This window comes from Sinohyriopsis cumingii, chromosome 2 (assembly GCF_028554795.1).
Source record: "Sinohyriopsis cumingii isolate HCF-2022 chromosome 2, ASM2855479v2, whole genome shotgun sequence".
NCBI classification, from domain to species: Eukaryota; Metazoa; Mollusca; class Bivalvia; order Unionida; family Unionidae; genus Sinohyriopsis; species Sinohyriopsis cumingii.
The window spans coordinates 125933975-125953953 of record NC_142962.1 but is presented as its reverse complement, the minus strand read 5'-3'; the positions used below and the strand labels follow the sequence as shown (position 1 = coordinate 125953953).

Here is a 19979-nt window from a genome sequence, read left to right as displayed (position 1 = left end):
ATGGAGGGTCAAATCAGCATGGAGTTTGCACAAAATAACTTGTGATGTCTAGTTGGTCATAAATTAATAGATTGTCAATCTGACAGTTAATATGAATGCAACAGCAGTCATATCAACATGGGAATTTCACTTGAACACTTCTTATGATGTCTAATTGGCCTTCAATGAAAATTGTGCCAATCTGGAATATAATATAGTCACCATTGTGGGCATCTGAAAAAGCTTGTTATTGCTACCCTTCTTAAATGGAAAGTTATATTTACTTTGGATTTTCACCATAAGACTTCTCGTGATGTCTGGTTGGTAGGAATAGGGAAATGGTGCTGATGGGACATCACAAGTATGGCCACCATGGCAGCCATCTTAAAAATGCTGTTTTAGCTACTCCTTCATGATGGAAAGTCATATAATCATGGGTTTTCTTAGGTTAGCTAATAAGGATATTTTAGTTGGTACAATATTGATAATGATAAATGGTTTTCACCAGAAATGTAATGGTATCTAGATGGTCCTGAATGAAAATTATGTCAATTTGACATCCAATATGGCGTCTTAGCCATCTTGAAAATAGTTATTTCTACTCCTCTTGAACTGATGGGCATGCATGTGTTTCCACCAAAAGGCTTGCACATGTATCTAGTTGGTTCTAAATACAAATGCTGACGGTCTTGTATCAGATACGGCTGTCACAATCAACATCCATAAAACCTTGTTATTGTTGCTCTGGAGGAATGGATGCTCATATTGGCATAAAATTTTCATTAAAAGCATTTTGTTTGTCCTAAATGAAAATGGTTCAGACAGTGTATCCAGTGTAACCACAACAGCAGCTAATATGAAAATATTACTGAAAGATATTGCAGATGGTTTCAGAACATGGCTGTTAAAAAGAAGTTTTCTTATCTTGAATTTGGATTTTTTTTTTAGGCGGGTAGAGTGGCAGTCCCTTAAAGTTGCTCTTTATTCTCATTAGGATAACAGTTGTAAGCATTACCCATAGCAGAAAGGTTTCTGTGCGATAACTTGAAATGAACGAGTTTTACAAGCTTACCATTGACAATAATGGAAAAAATGATTGAATCTGTTGTCTTGATTCAGTCATTGTGATCTGACAATGATGAATGGATTTATGCATGAAACATTTGAATTCCTCGAAACATAATCATGCCAAACCTCACATATATGTTGTCCATGAAGTGCAGAGAAACTTAATGGTCTGTGGTCTGACAATTTATGAAATTTTAATCCAAGAAGTCCAATTTATGGTGCTTTTTTATATTTAGTTTGAGAATTAATTTGTAGAACTTTGTGTGATGGCAAATCAAAATACATTATTTTTATGTGTTCCCCTTATATTGTGGTTCTGAGTACCACAATTACATGTGATCCCCATTGTGCCTTAGTTCTGAATACAATATTTGCACGATCCCCACAGTACTTTAAGATCTGAATACCATATATGCATGTGATCGCCACTGTCTTGCAGATATGAATTTGCATGTGATCCCCATTTTGCTGCAGACCTAAATAAAATATGTTATCCCTATTGTAGTTTTGTATGTACTTTGATTAGAATGGCTGCCCTTGCTGTTTCAGGTGAGCGGCGGGGATAACAATAGCATGGACACCCCACAGACAGAAGAAAACAGGTAACTTACTAACAGCTGCTTTTACATATTAAGTACTTTAACAGCATGACCTTGATTACCTGATGTAATTAGGAACCTCAAAATTAGTTGATAGCTTAAATAATGAGATAAATTTATAGGATGGGAAACAAGATCAGGATTTGGATATAACTTGAGATGATTAGTGTTGGAATAATGAAGGTTTTACTGAATAAATCTTCGACACCATGTATGCATTTCTTGCCTTTACTGCCACTTTCACAGACGTTTTCTCATGTTTATGTTTGCCTGCAATCTTGATTTATCTCATGGTCATGAATGTTGTGCTCTTGTGTGCATGTAGATGTTGTCCCTAGTTGCCAACAAGTATGAAATCTGTCACTTGTGTCACTGCATTAACTGTATGGACTGTGGAATGATATGGTAGATGCAAGTACATGATGATCTTAAGGAGCGTGATTTAAAACTGATAACATGAGGTGACATAATAATTGTGTTTCACCATTGAGTTAGAGATTTTGAGATATTTTTATGATTTTTTTAAAGATATTTTACCATTTGACCAAACTGGTACAATTATTTCTGGCTACATATAAAAGAGAAAATGAAGATAAATGTGCTATGAAAAATTAATTTCAAGGTGTTACTTTTTATTTTATAGGTATGCTTGGGCATGGATTTCAGTAGAAACATTTTATCATATGGAATTGCAAAGATGGTTTTTCAGAACTATCAAGTGGAGGAAAGTTCATTAAGTTTTGTTCAGGTCTGCAGACCGTAATAAAAAGGTCAAGGCCATTGAGACCAATGATTCCCATCTAATACTTTCAACAAGGGCTATTGAAAGATGGGGTATAATATGACATTCACAATACTCTTGTTTCTTCAGTCATTTTGAATCTTATTGTTAATGATCATTTCCAACTGACAGGTTAACCTATACATGTGTACATAGGTAAATCAATGTGGCACTTGATTTGACTGGACATTTATTTTTATTTTTAATATTATGCTGATCCAGAGTATTTTGCACAAACAGAAAGGTTAATTATCATGCACATCCTGATAGATTATAATGTACAACTTTTGAAAACATTTGCACAACAGTTCTAGCAGTTTTGATTTCTTTTCAAGGCATGCAGCTTTCTATGAGGCTGGTTTGATGATGCAAATTCCTACATTGAATCTGGAATCAATAATGGAACATGTTTCCATTTCACCGTACTCTCAGCAACCTGTAGATTGTGCAGTACAATCCAATTCAGATCAATACAGCTGATGAATTCATTGACCAGAGTACATTCACTGTATAAATTATTACAAAACTGGATTTTTTTTGCTGCAGTGCCTGTACATATTTATTAGCTCAGAAAGCATTTCTTATGTTAAACTATGGCATCCTGTAGAATTCAAACCGTGACGCATACAACATTCATATCTTGTGTTCTGTGGTAGATTCTTGTCCAAAAAGACCTGGGAAAAAAAGGGTGCAAACAAGCAACCTTTTTGTAGAAAATTTTCTAAATCAGAATTTGTTTAAATATAATAAATAATAATAAACGTAAAAAAAAAGAGGTTAGAGAAATGAGCATAAATTATGAAGAAAAGTGACATCATCTGATACCAGATACAATGGACAGGTTCACCACCACAGCAACAGGAGATCAATATTTGCTATAGAAAAATCAATAACCCATCTATGTTGTATGGGAGGGTTACAGCAGCCAGCCTTTCCATTCAAGGGCTGACTCATTATTGCCAGAAGGGATGATAGCATAAAGTTTCTCTAGGCTTTAGAACCTGTTTTTAATTATATTCCTGCTCATTAGAATAATGTTTTTCAGAATCTTGTGCACACCATTACATCATTGAATAAGGTAGGAGAAAACAACAAATACTGGTATAGGGGCAGATTTTAAAGATTGACCAAGTGTGTATGTTGAATATAAACTACCTCAGTGAAACAACAGTTGATATGGCCTGTCTACTTGTGAATTGCTTCTGTCATGGTGGTTATATTCTGGACAAGGGGCAGCTAGGATCTATCTTAGAGGTCACACTCCCCCACATTATGGACATGGAGACTGTTAAGGCATTCAGAATGTAAGTACTGGCAAATCCCTGTACAGCCAGAGAAGATTCTTTTGAAAATTGGTATTTAATTCACATCCAGTATCAGTATTGATTGGATCGCACACTGACAAGGTTACTCTTCATGGTCAGTAGAATAAATCAAATAATGCAATAATCAGTGAAAAGTAAGTATATTATTTGTTTGTATCTTGCTTGTAGCTATGAAAATATTAGATGTAAATGAAATGATATGTTGATGGATAGAATTAAGAGTTTATCTTGATAGCCATATTGAATATGAGCAGTGCTGCTCCTAATGGACCCATTTACCTGGATGACTCACACCTAGGTTACAAACACTTATATACTTTACTGCATATATCTATTTAACCATTTGGGGTATATTTATTTTGTCCCGTTTTAAATGTTAGTAATAGAACTTCTGATTTTATTCTTGGAACACAGAGGTTGGACTGCGATAGACCTGTCAGCCTTTTCTCACTGCTCAAGGGTGTTTCTGATAACTCTTTTCACATTTGTCACTTCAGGCTGATACAGCAAAGAGAGATGTGGTAAATCACAATTATGATAAACTGCATTGTACCTAACATACCAGTATGTACATTTTGAGGTGCTGGACACAGTATCACTTCATTGGTCTAATATTTTTAGCATTAATATTGCTTTGTGGCCCATGGTTATTGGACTTGTTTGGCCATTAAATTTTCATGATTTTCTTTTGGCTTTTTGATGCCTGCTATTTCAGAGTTCATTGTTACAGACTAAAGAAGCATTTCATTGAAATTAAATTTAAAGCAAATGGAGTTAATCACATTAGAACTCTAGAACAAACTTATAGTGCAGGTAAAAAATATCTTAAAAGATTTAAATTTGAGCAAACACTGGTTAGTAAACAAGTGAGAAGGGCTGTGCATGTGCTTCAGGCAAGCAGTTGTTACAGAAAATTAGATGTCTTGCCATTCTCATTAAAAGCAAGTGGCTTTAAAAGTTGGATGTTTATTCTGATGTTCTGTTGACTATTTTTGATAATAATTTTATTTAAGAAGTATTCATTGCGCTACCTAATCTGTCAGTTCTGCTGTTTTGTTTCAGTTCCAAGTAAAACACTTTTTGTTATGATATTGGATAATAATATATGTTATAAGACAGTATCAGGATCTTTTACACTTTATAGTATTTATTTTTGCTTTAAATCTTGTATTATGATATCTAAAGGCTCAGTCAGAAATCTTCTGGATGTACCAAACACTTTTAAGGTTTCACTCAAGATTAGACCATTTTTCTTTTTGTAATGGAGAATTAGTATAGTAGTCCTCAGGCTCGCAGTCACATCATTAGAACGAATCATACTGTTTTTGACAGATCATCATTAACTTTGGTAAATGTTATAGATGTGAGCTGAAGACATACATATCGACAAATCACTTTGCTTCCTAACTATTTAGCTGACATGGTCATTTGGCTAGATGAGCTTGTGGTATGGCATTGTTTCCATTGTGTTGCATGTTGTCCATCATGTATCGGCCAGTAATTGTTACTACTCCGGAGACCATATTCTCATCTGATTTCAAGAAAGTTTGGAATGTCAGTTTAACATTTTAAAACTCTGGAAAGAATTTGATGCATATTAACAACATATGTTAAAGAATTTTATATTTGGGACAATTATCTTTCATTTACATGCATTTTACAGAATTTTTTAAACATCTTTGTTTTATATTTTATCTTGTACTTAATGTTTTCATGTATTTGAGAAGGTTTGTCTTTTAAAAAAATTGCTATACATTTTTTGAACTTTACCTTGTGCCAGTGTGCCATCCATACAATGCTACTACAAACATTTGATCAGTCTTGGAATATATTTTTATGTCATTTGATAATGACCAATATCCACACATACTAATGTGGAGAGGTTCAGTAATGAGGAAGATCTTTGCTTTTTAATGAAGTATATTTGCATTTGATTGGCTGACCTTGTTAGGCCAGATTTCTGATCAAATGTTTATCTGATTTGGAATATATGCTTATATCATGATGACATTTTTTATAGTACTGCAGTACAAGTTATTTTGTGTAGTATTTGGTTACAGTCAGTACCGGATTTACCATTGTGCTTAGGTGTGCTTAAGCACAGGGTCCCGTTGGCCAGGGGCCCCCATCTTCCTGGCAAAAAATTATTTTATGATGAATTTTTCAAATGTTTTTCAAAAGTCAGAACGTTCTCAACTTCCTGAGTATGTATGCCTGACTACCTGTGTAGGCCTACCGGGCCTACCTCTTTCAGGGCCCAGAGTATGTATGCCTGCCTACCTGTGTAGGCCTACCGGGCCTACCTCTTTTAGGGTCCAAGTAAGGGGCCTCATAACTTAACTAGCACAGGGCCTCATTTGTCCTAAATCCGGCACTGGTTACAGTAGTATATTATTTTCTTGTTCAATCAACTAATTTCTTGTTTCAGCCTATAGCTTAATGTACATGGTTCGTTATTCCTGTTATGATTCAGTTGAGGCTGAGTAAGTTTTCCTGCCTTTCTGGTATTAAAATCATTGGAGACAAAATGTTACAAACGTGTTCTCCAGACCTTGGACTTGGTGAATTGTCAGCCCTTGATCTGCATAATCTGCCATTAGATCAGGGTCTTTGTTGTGTTTTCTCCTAATTAATAGTAACTAACTGCATAGACTCTGATCTTTGTGCACATTATGGGACTGAAGATCTGGGACTGTGATGTTTGTATGAGAGTGTATACAATACTTGTGGTAAGGGTACATGTACTTTGTACATTGTTTGTCTGTATTCCATGCCAGTTTCATGTGGTACAAGATAGCAGAAAAGCAAATTAGAAATCCACCCTCCATTGACTTTTTATTACATGAAGATATTTCATTTGTCCACTATATAACAGCTTTTATTAAATGACCCACTTTAACCAGTTTTGGTTAGGGATATGGAAATAGTCATGGGAGTAAGCTGTACTTGTTAATTTGTTGTGGTATTCAAACACTAACATGATTAAAATTAATTGAACCCCTTTTAAACTGGAAACTTTTGTATGTGGATGACATAAATAATATAAAGGACAAGATCATTTAAGATGATAAATATGTTTTAATTTGATAGTATACATTTGCACTTTGATATTAACGCTTCGATGGCCTAAGTGGTCAGATCGATTGCCTCGGAAGCAGGGGTCATACTGTTGAACCCCGACTGTCATACCAAAGAATTACAAAAATGGTATGAGCAGTTGCCTCACTTCATGCTTAGCATTAAAAGGTTAGTGTTAGGACTGTTCAGCCTGGTGTTGGGATAACACACACACACACACATATTGACATACAATATTGTACTGATTTTTGTCTTGCACAATTTCAAGGCTTTGTGTTTTACAAGTTGAGCCTTGATAATAACATTTGTTAGGTTCTGATTACCCTGTCAAGTCAAATTGTACATGGGCAAGCTGCAGCTTAAACACCAGTATATAAAGATCATGTAAATGAACTTGATGTCTGTTTGAATTCATTTATAAAAGGACCGCTCCGATGGCCTAGTGGTTAGAGCATCCAACTTGGATGCAGGAGGTTGTGTGTTCGATCCCCAGCCGAGTCATACCAAAGACTTACAAAAATGGCACTAACAGATGCCTCACTTGGTGCTCAGCATTAAGAGGTTAGTGTTAGGACTGGTTGGCCTGGTGTCAGGATAATGCGACTGGGTAGGACAGCATGCTACATGTCTGCGGCATGATGCCCCAGTGCTAGACATCATTATATAAACTGCCACACAGCAGACATCGTAGCGATATGACTGAAATTTTTTTAAAGCTACATTAAAAATCCAAGACACACAAACACACACACACTCATTTATAAAAGTATAGCTTAGTGCTTGTGTCACAAAAGCTACTGAATAATGAGACGTCAAAAATCACATCAGCTTACTGGTCTGTTTAACCAGAAATAGTTAAGATAGAATCATGAAGCAGTAAAACAACCAGCAAAAATGATATGAAAAATTGTTTTAGAAATTCAACAACAAAATGAATAATAAATATCAAATTTTAATTTTCTACCTTTTATAGTATTTGCAGTTTTATGATTCTTAAATCCATTGTCTTCTTTTCCACTCTTTTTCATAATTATTTAAAAGTTTTCCTAGATGTTTGTTCAGGTATAAAATCAGTTTAATGTTAACATCTTTATCTGATGTCATCGTCTGTCATCGTCTACCTTAGCTCATTATGTTGTATGACTGATACAGCCTTTATACTTGGAGTATCCTGTATTGCTTGCATCCACACTTGTGGCTGTTATTAAAGAATTTCAGGCTAGATTTTTTTATTTTCTTCATTATCATCACAGGAATAATATTTCTCTCACAATACAGATTATTGGAATTTTATGTCAGAATTAACATGTGCATCCAAGAGATCAGAGAAAACAAAATGTATATGGGCAAAGAGTGTACATTCTTTGGACTGGCACATTTCATTTTTGGACCCATTTAGATAGAGCCAGAAATTAGAAATGAAACTAGTGGATCTGGATTTTTTCAACACTAAAAGAATACTGTACAGAACAATATGCGATGTCTCTGTTTGGTGCAACTTCATGAAATATAGGGACCATTGTGCTATAGGATTGGACCCTACATAATTTGATAGAAACAAATTGGTTAGCTTAGTGAGAAAAAAAGTATTAGCCCCTGAGATGATGTTACTATTTCCTGGTCTGAACTCATTATATGAATACATATTTGACTTTAGGTAAATAAGATAAAGTTGAAGTTTTAAAGTTGTACTTTTTATTCTTTTATATTTTACAGAAAGAAAACTGAAAACACCAAGTCTGGTGTATGCTTGTTTCATAAGTGAATGTTTGCCATCTCTTTGAGCATGTGCTGACATATTTTTTCAAGTAATTTGAACTACATGGGATGCTTTTGGAGTGTATACAGAATGTACTTGTTGTTTTGTTGGCCTTTTCTGTCAACATGTATTGGTGCATTGGCTGAGTCAGAACTTTGAGGCCAGCAAATAATGTCAGGGACATTTCCCTTGTGGTTGCTTTTTGCCAGTTGTTCTTCAGTAAATTAATAATTCAGATCATTATGACGTATAGATTAATGTTTCTCATTTTTTTTATTGATCTTTATGAATAGGGTTGAATGTTTCTCAACATAGATAATGGACACAGGAGTTCTTCATCAGACTGAAACAATTACGTATATCTAAATCATGCCATCCTTTTCATAATCTAACCTGTTGATGGTCAACATTTGTGTTTTAATAAAATAATAATAATAATAATAATAATAATAATAATAATAATAATGACTTTATTTAAAGAGTGTAACACAATTAGCTAAGAACTAATCTACCTTGAGGCCCTCATACAAAGGAATTATTTTATTTTAGCTGGATATATTGGGTTTGGAAGGAGGAAATATAGTGGGCATTTCTAATCTCAACAGGAATACTATTCCAGAGCAAAGTTCCAGAGTATTGAAAACTTTTTTAAAAATAATTCCTTATTTGGTTTGGGAATTGTATACTGTTTATTAGACATGGATTGCAGGTGGGGGTGTATTGTCAGGTAGCCGATACTGGAATAGTGATTGTAAATATTCAGGAGCACTATTATTGGATATCCTGTAGATTTATTTGGCTTTTCTCAAACAGATTCGGTCTTTAATAGGTAATATTTTTAACTTACCAGCTAAATTTTCCTTGCTTTCTTTCTGGATTGATATTAGCCCAGATGTTCTTTTTTGAAGATGTTCCAGCTTTGCCATGTTTTTATCATTTGAATTACCCCATACTGTATTACAGTTGTCTAAATAGGGTTGTATGTAACTGTTATTGAATAGTTTTCTGTGCCTTTCAGGGAGAAATATCTTATCCTACTGAGAAGCCATAAACTTGAATTGACGTTTTTACTGATATGTTTGATATGTTCTGTCCATGATAGGTTATTATATACCAAAACACCAAGTAGTCTATCATGACAGACCATTTACACAGTTTTATCATTCCATGCCAGACATAGTTCATCACCATCAAGATTTGTCCTTTTTTGCCGTGTTGAGATAAGTAATAATTTAGTTTTAACATGCCATTGCATGTGCACCAGTTGTCCAGTTTGTTTAGGGCATTCTGTAAAGAAATTTCGAGCTCATGCTTTGTGTTTTGGATGTCTGACAATGATGTGTTATCTGCATAGAGGTCTGTAGATGATATCAAGTCCCTTAGTAAAAGTGGTAGGTCATTAATAAATAAAATAAATAGTAATGGACCTAGAATTGAACCTTGTGGTACTCCGTATCTTATTGTTCCAGGTTCAGACAGAACATTATTTATATAAACATGTGTTCTCTCATTTAAGTATGAAGTAAACCATCTAACTGTGCTTTCATCACATTGGTAGATTTTCAGTTTCTTCAAAAAGATTTCATGATCCACCATGTCAAAAGCTTTCCTGAAATCTGCAAATACAGATCCTATTATTCTACCTTGGTCAAGTGCTTGAAGCCATTTATCAGTTAGGGAGATCAAGGCAGTCTCACATGAATGTTTGTGTCTAAAGCCTGATTGATTAAGATGTAACAGCAAGTGTTTGGTTAAATATGACATGAATGAGTCATGGACATGTTTTTCAATCAGTTTTGACAAGTTTGGTAGTATTGAGATTGGTTGGTAGTTATCAGCATCATCCATAAAACCAGATTTGTGAATAGGAGTTAATTTTGCAGTTTTCCATATTTTAGGGACAGATGAGGTTGCAGAACTTAAATTGATTATGAATGTTATGCTAACAAAAGTAGCATAGGCAGAAGATTTAATGAGTTGTGGACCAATCTGATCCAGTCCTGTAGCTTTCTTAGTATTGAGTTCAGAGACATTTTTTAACAAAGATTTTTGATACTGGTGGAATAGAGAAACATACCTGCTTTGAGATTTTGCTGCTTTTTCATTTCATTAAAGTTGTTTTTTATCACTGGTTCTTTTAATTTTGTGGTAATGTTGGTGAAAAAATCATTGAATACATTTGCAATGTCAGTGTCATCAATGACTATGGTGTCATTTATCAGAAGTGAGTGAATGTTATTTGTCTGATCTTTATGTGTTCCACCAGTGAGTTCATTGAAGACTTTACAAATGGAGTTTGTGTTGCTCATTTTGTTTTCAAGCAATGAGTGATAATAAGTTTTTTTTAAGCTTTTTTAGTCATACTTGTTATTTTATTTCTCTGTACTTTATATTGTGCATGGTTTCCCGTAGCCTTGAATTGGTCTCGTGTTTTCATAGCATCACGGATTTCAATAGTAAGCCAATTAGGTTCGATTTCATTCTTTACTCGATGTACTTTCAGTGCTGCATGATTAGAGACTACTGTTACATCAATAAGTAAGTCAGTCCACACCCTCAGAGCTTCATTTATGTCATCCAAATTTTGGATCATATTCCAGGCAACTTTATATAGGTGATTGAGAAATTGTTCCTCATTAAAAATTTTGAACGATCTGTAAGTGATCGTTTTGTGTGTATTTCTTCATTTCACTTGCATTTAACCTTTCTTGTCAAAATGTAGGATAGTGGTCACTAAGACCAACATTTGCTACGTTAATACAAGTCACATTGTCTAGTAGGTTGGTATAAATGTGATCAATAAGGGTGCTTGATTTTTCTGTTACCCTTGTGGGCTCATTTACCAGCTGGACTAGGCCTAATGATTCAATAAATTCCATCCAGTTGTTCCTTGTTTGAGTATTGAAAAGGTCAGGTCGCCTTTCTGCATTTTTCATCTTTTCTAATGTATACAACAAGACCTCCCCCTGCTGTTTCTTTGTCCCTGCATAATGGTTTATTGTAGCCTTGACAATGAAATAGATTATCATTGTGGTTAGCATTTAATTTGGTTTCAGTGAGTCCTAAAACATATATATTATTTTCCTTGGAAGACATTAACTTAATCTGGTCTGTTTTTCCCACTATACCTTGTACATTTAAGTGACCTATGTTGAAACCTTTTGTATTTAGTTTCATATTGATTATATGTATGTCATCATGCAATGGGGTACACACTGAGATTGTCTCCATACTACTTTTATCATTCTAACATCCTATTTCTATATTTAAATGTTCATATATATTAGGATCTTCAAAGTCACACACAGACCCTGACAATCCATGAACGTTTACATTTACAGTAGTGTCCATTGAATAGTTAGAGTCAAGAGCTTTACTAGGTACATTTAGATTTTTTTTATAAATGAAGCACTGGCATTCTCCTCTTTGCCAGCTTCCTAGTATGTATAATACATTGATTGACAGAGTCTTTGTTTGTGTACATATGTATGGCATTTGAAGCGCTCCATCTGTTTGCCATGATGGCATACCGGTGTCACATGCCCAGTTTCTTCACAGTAGAGATAGTTCACTGTCGTTATAGTGCCTGAAAATGGGGGCATACATGTTAATATTTCTCTGTCGTACAGGCTTAGTTTGACATCCTGGTTCTGAAGAAAGAAAGATGTGTATTGTGAAATGTACTGTTGGTTGAAGTCTTCACAGGTCAATTATCAGATCATTGATTTCTTTCACCCTGGTGCCCACATGAGGAGGTAGTCCTGATACCATTATTTTACACGTGTTTGGGCTGCAATGCCTAGCAGCATACAGTAAACTTTCCAAATCTGTCCTAATTTGATTTAGTGACCTTCTATCACTGGCATAATTTCCACCTACTAAAACAGAAGTGGAACTGTTTTGACCAATTTGGCATAGAGCATCCACACATAAATGGCTTTTCTGTTGATATAATTGATACTGATCTATTATCAAATATGGCCACAATTATTAAAATAGAAAAAAAACTTTAAATGACGACATCTCAAAATCTGCTCAACAGAATTTAACCAAATTTTACAGAAAGTAAATTGACATAAAGGACTTTCATGTTTTACTGTTGATGGTATGTATGTATGTATGTATGTTGTATTCCTTTTTGAGGGGTTTTAGTACCTCCCTAGTTAAGCGAGCTTATTTTTTTAAAAATCCCTCTCATTAACTGGCGTTAGGGTAAATATTCCATACAAATTTTTTGTTTCAGTTGATTAATTTTTTTATATTTTCTTCAGCCTTTAAATATGCCTTAGGTAGATATGGTAATAAAAAAAGGTCCCTTGGGACACTTTCCCCACCAGCTTGGCATGCACTTCATGGTCTAATGAGATGTGGGACTTAGATGAAAGCCACCAGGCATACAGAACAAAGACATGAACAGATACATTTACTCCATCCCCCACTAGATGGCCTCCTGACCACTCCAGTGGCCTAGTGGTTAGAGCATCCACCTCGGATATTGGAGGTTGTGTGTTCGATCCCCAGCCAAGTCATACCAAAGACTTACAAAAATGGCACTAACAGCTGCCTCGCTTGGTGCTCAGCATTAAGAGGTTAGTGTTAGGACTGGTTGGCCTGGTGTCAGGATAATGTGACTGGGTGGGACATCATGCTACATGTCTGCAGCATGATGCCCCAGTGCCAGACGTCACTATAAACTGCCACACTTGCTGACATCGTAGCGATATGACTAAAACATTGTTTATCCAGAAAACTTAAGAGATATAACTTTTTGATTTCGATAGTTCTCTTAGTACTATAATCATAGATGACCATAATGTCTGTTCTTTATTACCACTCTTATTTTTTTCCAAAAGTTCATTTTACTAGTCACAGTTGGTAAAGAAAGAAGCCTGCTTAGACTATTTCATCACTTTGGATATTTTAGTGAAAATGTTGTCTACATGATTGGAAATCACCTTTATCAAATCAAGAATTTTAGTTCAAAATAAATTGCACTTTTAAAATCATGTGGAGTCTTCAATATATATATATATATATATATATATATATATATATATATATATATATATATATATATATATATGTGTGTGTGTGTGTGTGTGTGTGTTATATATATATATATATATATATATATATGTATATATATATATATATATATATATATATATATATATATATATATATATATATATATATATATATATATATATATATATATATATCTTGGAATGCTTGCCTGTATGGAGTAAAATAGAATCCCTCTTACTTACATTTACCATGCTTGTTCATTCTTAAGATGATGTAATTCTATACTTATACTTACTTGTGCCAGGGTGTTGTCAAAGTGTTGAACCCATCTCCTGCAGACATGGGATCCATCCATTTGTTGTCTTAATATCCTTTAACTGCCTCATACTGTGTAAAACTATCTCCTGCAATGAAATCTGCACAAATTAAAGTTGGATGTTTTTTTTTCTGCACCTGTCATGTGAATTCTCATGCTTTTGTCTCCCTTTCTTTTAAAAACAGTCTGTCAAGGCACAAGATCAGAGTACATTGGAGTTGCATCCATATTAGTGATTAACACTGTTGGCAAAATCGTCTTTTCTGTTTTTCACAAATTCATTTTATTTCCTCCTCCAAAAGCATCAGCGAGATCCTGGGCCATCAGCACCTGTGCCTGCCGCTCTAGATTATGACATTGTAACAAATGCTGTCACCTGGTTCCTGCTGGCTTGAAAGTCAGTGTCTTGATGTTCACTTGACATCAGTTCCTTAGAAATAATGTATAGTGTCTATTTTGACAGGAATCAGCAGATCTTGCTGGATGAAAACCCATTTCAGTATTTTCCCATCTGTCACTGTAGGACATGGGTCACACATTCCATGCTATATCTCCATTCATTTAGCTGTTGAAAGAAATCTATTTTCAACCTAAATTTGCAGTAATTGTTTGAAATATGCAATTACTCTAATTCTGAGTAAATATGAGAAATTTTCTACTTTTGGTTTTGTGGGAAACACTTTTAATGCTCTTGCCTGACAGTATTGTATTTATAAGCATCATCTTTCTCCTGGACAGGATCCACATTTTATATCGTTCTTGCAGCTGGTTTATTTTCCTTTACATCACATTTCTTTTTCTTAGGTTTAGGATCATATCGTGTTAACCTGTGATCCTTATAAGTCAATCATAGGGCAAAGGATTTTCTTTCCATACATGAGGCAAATCCACTTTAGTACTGGAGGATCAGACTTGTCCATCATGGCTGATCTTTATACTGTGGTGTACATGTATTTTTTTTTTTTATTATTCTCCTGCTTAAGTAAGAAGTTTTCTTTTCAGATTGTTCCATTTTTTCAGTTGCTGTGCCTAGTGGTATATGTATATGCACACTCAAAAAGAAATGAAAGTCTGCATTCTTAGGTTGGCCTACTTTTTATTAAAAAATATGCAAAGTTTAAAGAAGGAATCCAAAACCAGCTTCCCAAGAAGAATGGTTTGTTCATTATCAAAAGCAATATTTACTATCTGATAATCCAGTTTAAACCATGGGTTTATTACTGTGCTAGGTGTATGTATTCACTATCTAGTTATTTGCCACCTGTCATCATAATGGATATAAGCAGGGGTTGATATTTGGAGGGTAAATAGCATACACAGCTTTGAAAATCTTTAAGAATTCTTTTTGTAACCCATGGTAGCAAAAATATTGTCAGTAAATATTTCCTAATAATGATTTTATTTGCCAAATATTGTTGTATTATTAACATGGATATAGTAGCTTGGTGTATTTAACAACATAGTCTGTCATGTGAATTACTGGTGCATTCAAGCAGTCAGCTGAAATTTCTCTCTTCCTTTCTTTTGTTTATAATAACTGTAGATCCAATTTTCTTTTGACATCATCTGTAAACCTTTGAGACAACCGACATAATTCATCTAAATTCAATTCATGACAACAATTAGGCATTGTTTACCTCACATAAGTGGTGTGTTTGTGTGTGTGTGTCTGTGCAGTACAGTTTGTTTTGTTTCTGCAAGTTTTGAGACATGTATATTTCAGGTGAAAAAGTTTGAAGATGTATGATAAATACTGTATTACCACTTTTTACTTTGCAGTAAGAAAATAGAAGAAATTGGCAAAATGACTGCCTTAACACAAGAGGAGATCATAAGTAATACAAAGACTGTAACACAAGGACTGGAAACCTTGAAAAATGACCACTATCAGATTCTGAATGGGTTGATCTCTACCATGAAGACAATAAAACGTGAGAGTGGAGAAACAAATTTGATAGAAGAGAAGACCAATATTCTCAAGAAGTCGCTGGAAACTATAGAGCTGGGACTGGGAGAAGCACAGGTTGGTACTCTGTATGCAATATACCATCGCTGTGATGAACAATTGCGGGTTATTTTAGTTGTACTTGACAATATATTGTTCAACATATCAACTTATTCCATGTTTATGTGTATTGTATGGATTCAACTGCAAACAACAAAAATCTAGTTCTGAAATCATATAATGTGCTGGCAGATTAGGGTCTTTTTACTTTGTTTATCTGACTACTCGTAACAAACTGCATAGACCCAGATGTCTTGCAGTTGGATCAGGCTTATAAGCGAGTATATATTTTATTTATCATCCCTGAGTTTGTGTTGGTTATATGTTTGAGTTCTAAAATGTATTAAATCATGACAAAATTTACATAATTTGCAAATAATAATCCTATGTCAAGATTTTGGTAGAAGAATTTTTACCATAACTGGCAGGGATGATGATCTTGTTTTTCTTTGTACTTTTTTTTAATGTGACATACTGAAATCATGGTCAAATTCAGAAAATTACAGTTTTCAGTATCAAAAGTCTGAATAAGGTTAGGACACAGATAATTCAGGATTTGTTTTTGTCTCATATAAATGCTGTTATCTGTTGAAATGGACTGAATTGGATTAATTTTTATTGTGACTGCATCATGGTTGTATCTGTCATTACATACATACATTGGCATTATTAATCAACAAAGTCTCCAGTGGCAAAAAAATTAGCGGTGTATGATCTGACCTGAATAAACCGATCATATTAACCACCTTGTGGTTTGTTTATTAGTTAATTATTAAAAATCAACATCAAGTTATGGTAAACTTCAAAAGGAATTTATGAATTTAATTATTGAATTCCTTGATAAAAGTCATATTTGTTCTCATTTTACTCTTACAGAATATCTGGTTTCTTAATTTTTACAATAGTAAGCATAATTTATAGATTTTTACAATATTAAGGATAATTTATAGTTCTACAAGTAATGAATTGTGCACATGAATGAAAAAAACAGTTTGCCTGCCAGACACCTAATACAATGTTATAAAATTAATAGTTGGATCAATTATTGGAAAGTCTTGATATATGACATTTATATGTATTTGATTTTTAATGGAATTATTTAGAGTGAAACCACATCATTTGTATGGTATATATATGAAACATTACTGTAATAATAATAACATCTTGTACATTTTGTTATTTAGGTGATGATGGCTTTGGCTAACCATCATCAACATGTAGAAGCAGAGAAACAAAAACTACGAGCACAGGTTCGGCGATTGTGTCAGGAAAATGCCTGGTTACGTGATGAACTTGCCAATACTCAACAAAAACTGCAAATAAGTGAACAAAGAGTGGTTCAGCTAGAAGAAGAAAAGAAACATTTAGAATTTATGAATGAGATGAAAAAATATGATTCAAATGAATCTCAAGTGGTGAGTGTGTGTCTTGTTATTTTATTTAGTGATAAATGGAAAACAATGTTGTTTCAGGATACTGGAATATGGTTGCCAATTTCAACTTCATATTGTAATACAAAATGTCTTTGCTAGTATCCTCTGATATAGTCATTGATCTGTGCAAACAACTATTAGTTTTTGCTGTATAAAATGCTGCCAGAAAACATTGATGATATTGTTTTGCAAATTTCTTAGTGGTTCCAATATATGAATTTTTGTTTGCCTGTGTTTTTCTTTCTTAACTCTATTTCTTAACTCATTAACCCCTGGCACCTCGTTTACGTGTCAGTAGGCAGTAGCCTCCTTCCGAGCTTTGTAGCGTCAAGGTCATTTAAGATTCACTAAAATGGGTGGTATTATAGAAAGGAAGACAGATGTAGCTTTACAATGATACCAAATAATCTGGACTTTATAGTTGCACTACAAAATACAGTGGGAAAAACGTAATTTTTGAGACCCATTTTTTTCCACCAAAAATATGCCAGTGGTCGGAATCAAATTTAGTGTCATTGTTTTAGACTTTTGGGCCTCTGACCAAAGGCAGACCGCTCAGAACTGCATACAGACAGACAGACCTTTGCAAAAAGTAGTTTCAGATTTAAACAAATGGATACGAAAATTATGGGTCCGTTAAGCAAAAAAAAACAAGAACAACTTTTACCCTTCTGCTCATGCACAAGCAAAATAACCAATGAAAAACGATGTTTCTGGCACAACTAGGCTTTGGGTTAACTGGAATTTTCTTGGAAGTTGATGTATTAGGATGTGTTTCCTACTCACATTTCAGGCAAAACTGACAAAAACCTCCAGGGGTTAATACTGTGGATTCAGTTATTTGTATGGTACCAGTTTTCAAGGATTCTCTGATTTGTTGGACCATGATTTTTAATACACAAATAACAATCACCCTTCTGTGGAAACAGTAGACCTCCTTATTGAAATCGACAAATTTACATACCAGCAAAAGTTTCATTTTTCACAAATCCCCAAACATTTCCACCAATGAGAAAAATGAATTCACAGTATTAGAAGTCATTTTATGCCTGTAATAAACTGAACCAAATCTTCTGTGATAAACAATAAGAATATAGCACAAGAGGCCAATTAAAATAATTAAATAAATATGAAAGTTATATACTCAGAACTGGGTAATTAATATAAACAATACAGAATGAATAAAAACAATATGGAGAATGGGTGCAAACAGAATGATGAAAGCATTTTGTGAATATTTTAGAGCACAAATGCAGAAAGAAAATTAAGAATTACAAATGAAAATGGAACAAAAGCAAATGCATTTCAGGAATGGATTTAAAATCTCATTTTATTTCAGTAATACATATCTGTGCTATGCATAGCTGTTACTTTTCTGAGGAAAATGCCCCAAGCATGTGATGAGAATTTGTCCTCTCATTAGGGTGAATGAGAAGATTCTACAAAATTAGATAGTCCCTGGACCACCACATAGATATATTGCCCATGCACATATTCCTTCATTTTTGTTGTTATTGTAATATCTGCTTTGTTTACGTCAGTGACAATTTGCCTTCATGGGTTAACAAATGGTACTGGTATAGAGATCGGGTTGAGACACATAGCCTCCATCCCGTCAATTCCAGACTGTTGTTTCAACACATGGTAGATTCTGCAACGGCATACAGATGACAGATTAGGGAAGGGAATTGAACAGCTTACCCTCTCCATTATTATCCCACTAAATTCCTACAGGAAGTGGGACCTTCTACCTCATTGAACTGATTAGCCCTTTCCCTGCATATAGTTATGGACTTTTGAACATTGGCCACGTGGTGGTGAGATAAATGCTGCTGACTGTGGACCTATATCTTATAAAGTTGGGTCAGTACAGGGGGAGAGAGAGACCTTCCCCCAATGTGCTGGAGGGTAGAGAGTCATTCTCACCCACCTGCTGAGTCTGCTGCTAAGGATAGTCCATTAGCTCTACAGGATTATTTACCAGTTTAGCTTCCTCTTTTCCGAAGTCCTCCAGTAACATAGACATTTGATTTCTTAGTTCTATAGCCCAGTAGAGATAGTGGGATAAGGTCCTTTTTGTTGTCATCGATGTGCACAAGTTTAACAATGGTAAAGTCGCTGCTTGACAATGTAAAGAGTGGTTTTTCCACCCCACCCCATCCCCAGCTGTAAGGTATGACCCTTGGTAGGTGCATCTAGCATTAAGATTCCTACTCCATTTTGGTCCATTAAACCAACCACAGTGGATGCTGAAGTGGCTTAAGTGGGGATTTCTTGTATCTGGGCTGACCTTCAGTTATAATTCTTAGAACCAAACTTAGTTCACTAGTGGCTGTAGCCTCATATGATGACCTCTTTTCAACAGGTTCTTTCAGTTTGTTAGAAGCAGTGGCAAAGACTTTTAGGCATGTATTATTCTTTTCCACGGCCTTGTTAGTGGAGCTTCTCAATCTCCACAGGATAATGTGCTGGACACATCCAAAGCCTTACTTGAGCACAGTAAAAACTATGGGCTGCCGCCCCCACCCCACCCCCAAGGAAGTGACTCCTTTTGGGGAGCTTATCCCCTCAACTTCTCAGGATCTAAGAAACTGACAACACTGGTCCC

General features: G+C 34.6%; 1 protein-coding gene across 9 annotated transcripts in view; it reads left to right on the top strand.

The window, feature by feature from the left end:
- LOC149805767 (kinesin light chain-like) overlaps positions 1-19979 on the top strand; it is a 138375-nt gene that overhangs the window by 18382 nt on the left and 100014 nt on the right. For 7 of the 9 annotated variants that reach the window (XM_089950447.1, XM_089950445.1, XM_089950443.1 and 4 more), the window contains exons 1-4: positions 1597-1649; positions 3473-3731; positions 15713-15956; positions 17123-17353. In XM_089950447.1, the coding sequence (XP_089806573.1) occupies positions 3565-3731; positions 15713-15956; positions 17123-17353 (642 nt within the window). In that variant the 5' untranslated portion in view covers positions 1597-1649; positions 3473-3564. Of the gene's footprint in view, positions 1-1596; positions 1650-3472; positions 3732-15712; positions 15957-17122; positions 17354-19979 lie in introns of those variants that run through there. The other 2 variants (XM_089950444.1, XM_089950446.1) reach the window with 2 other exon arrangements.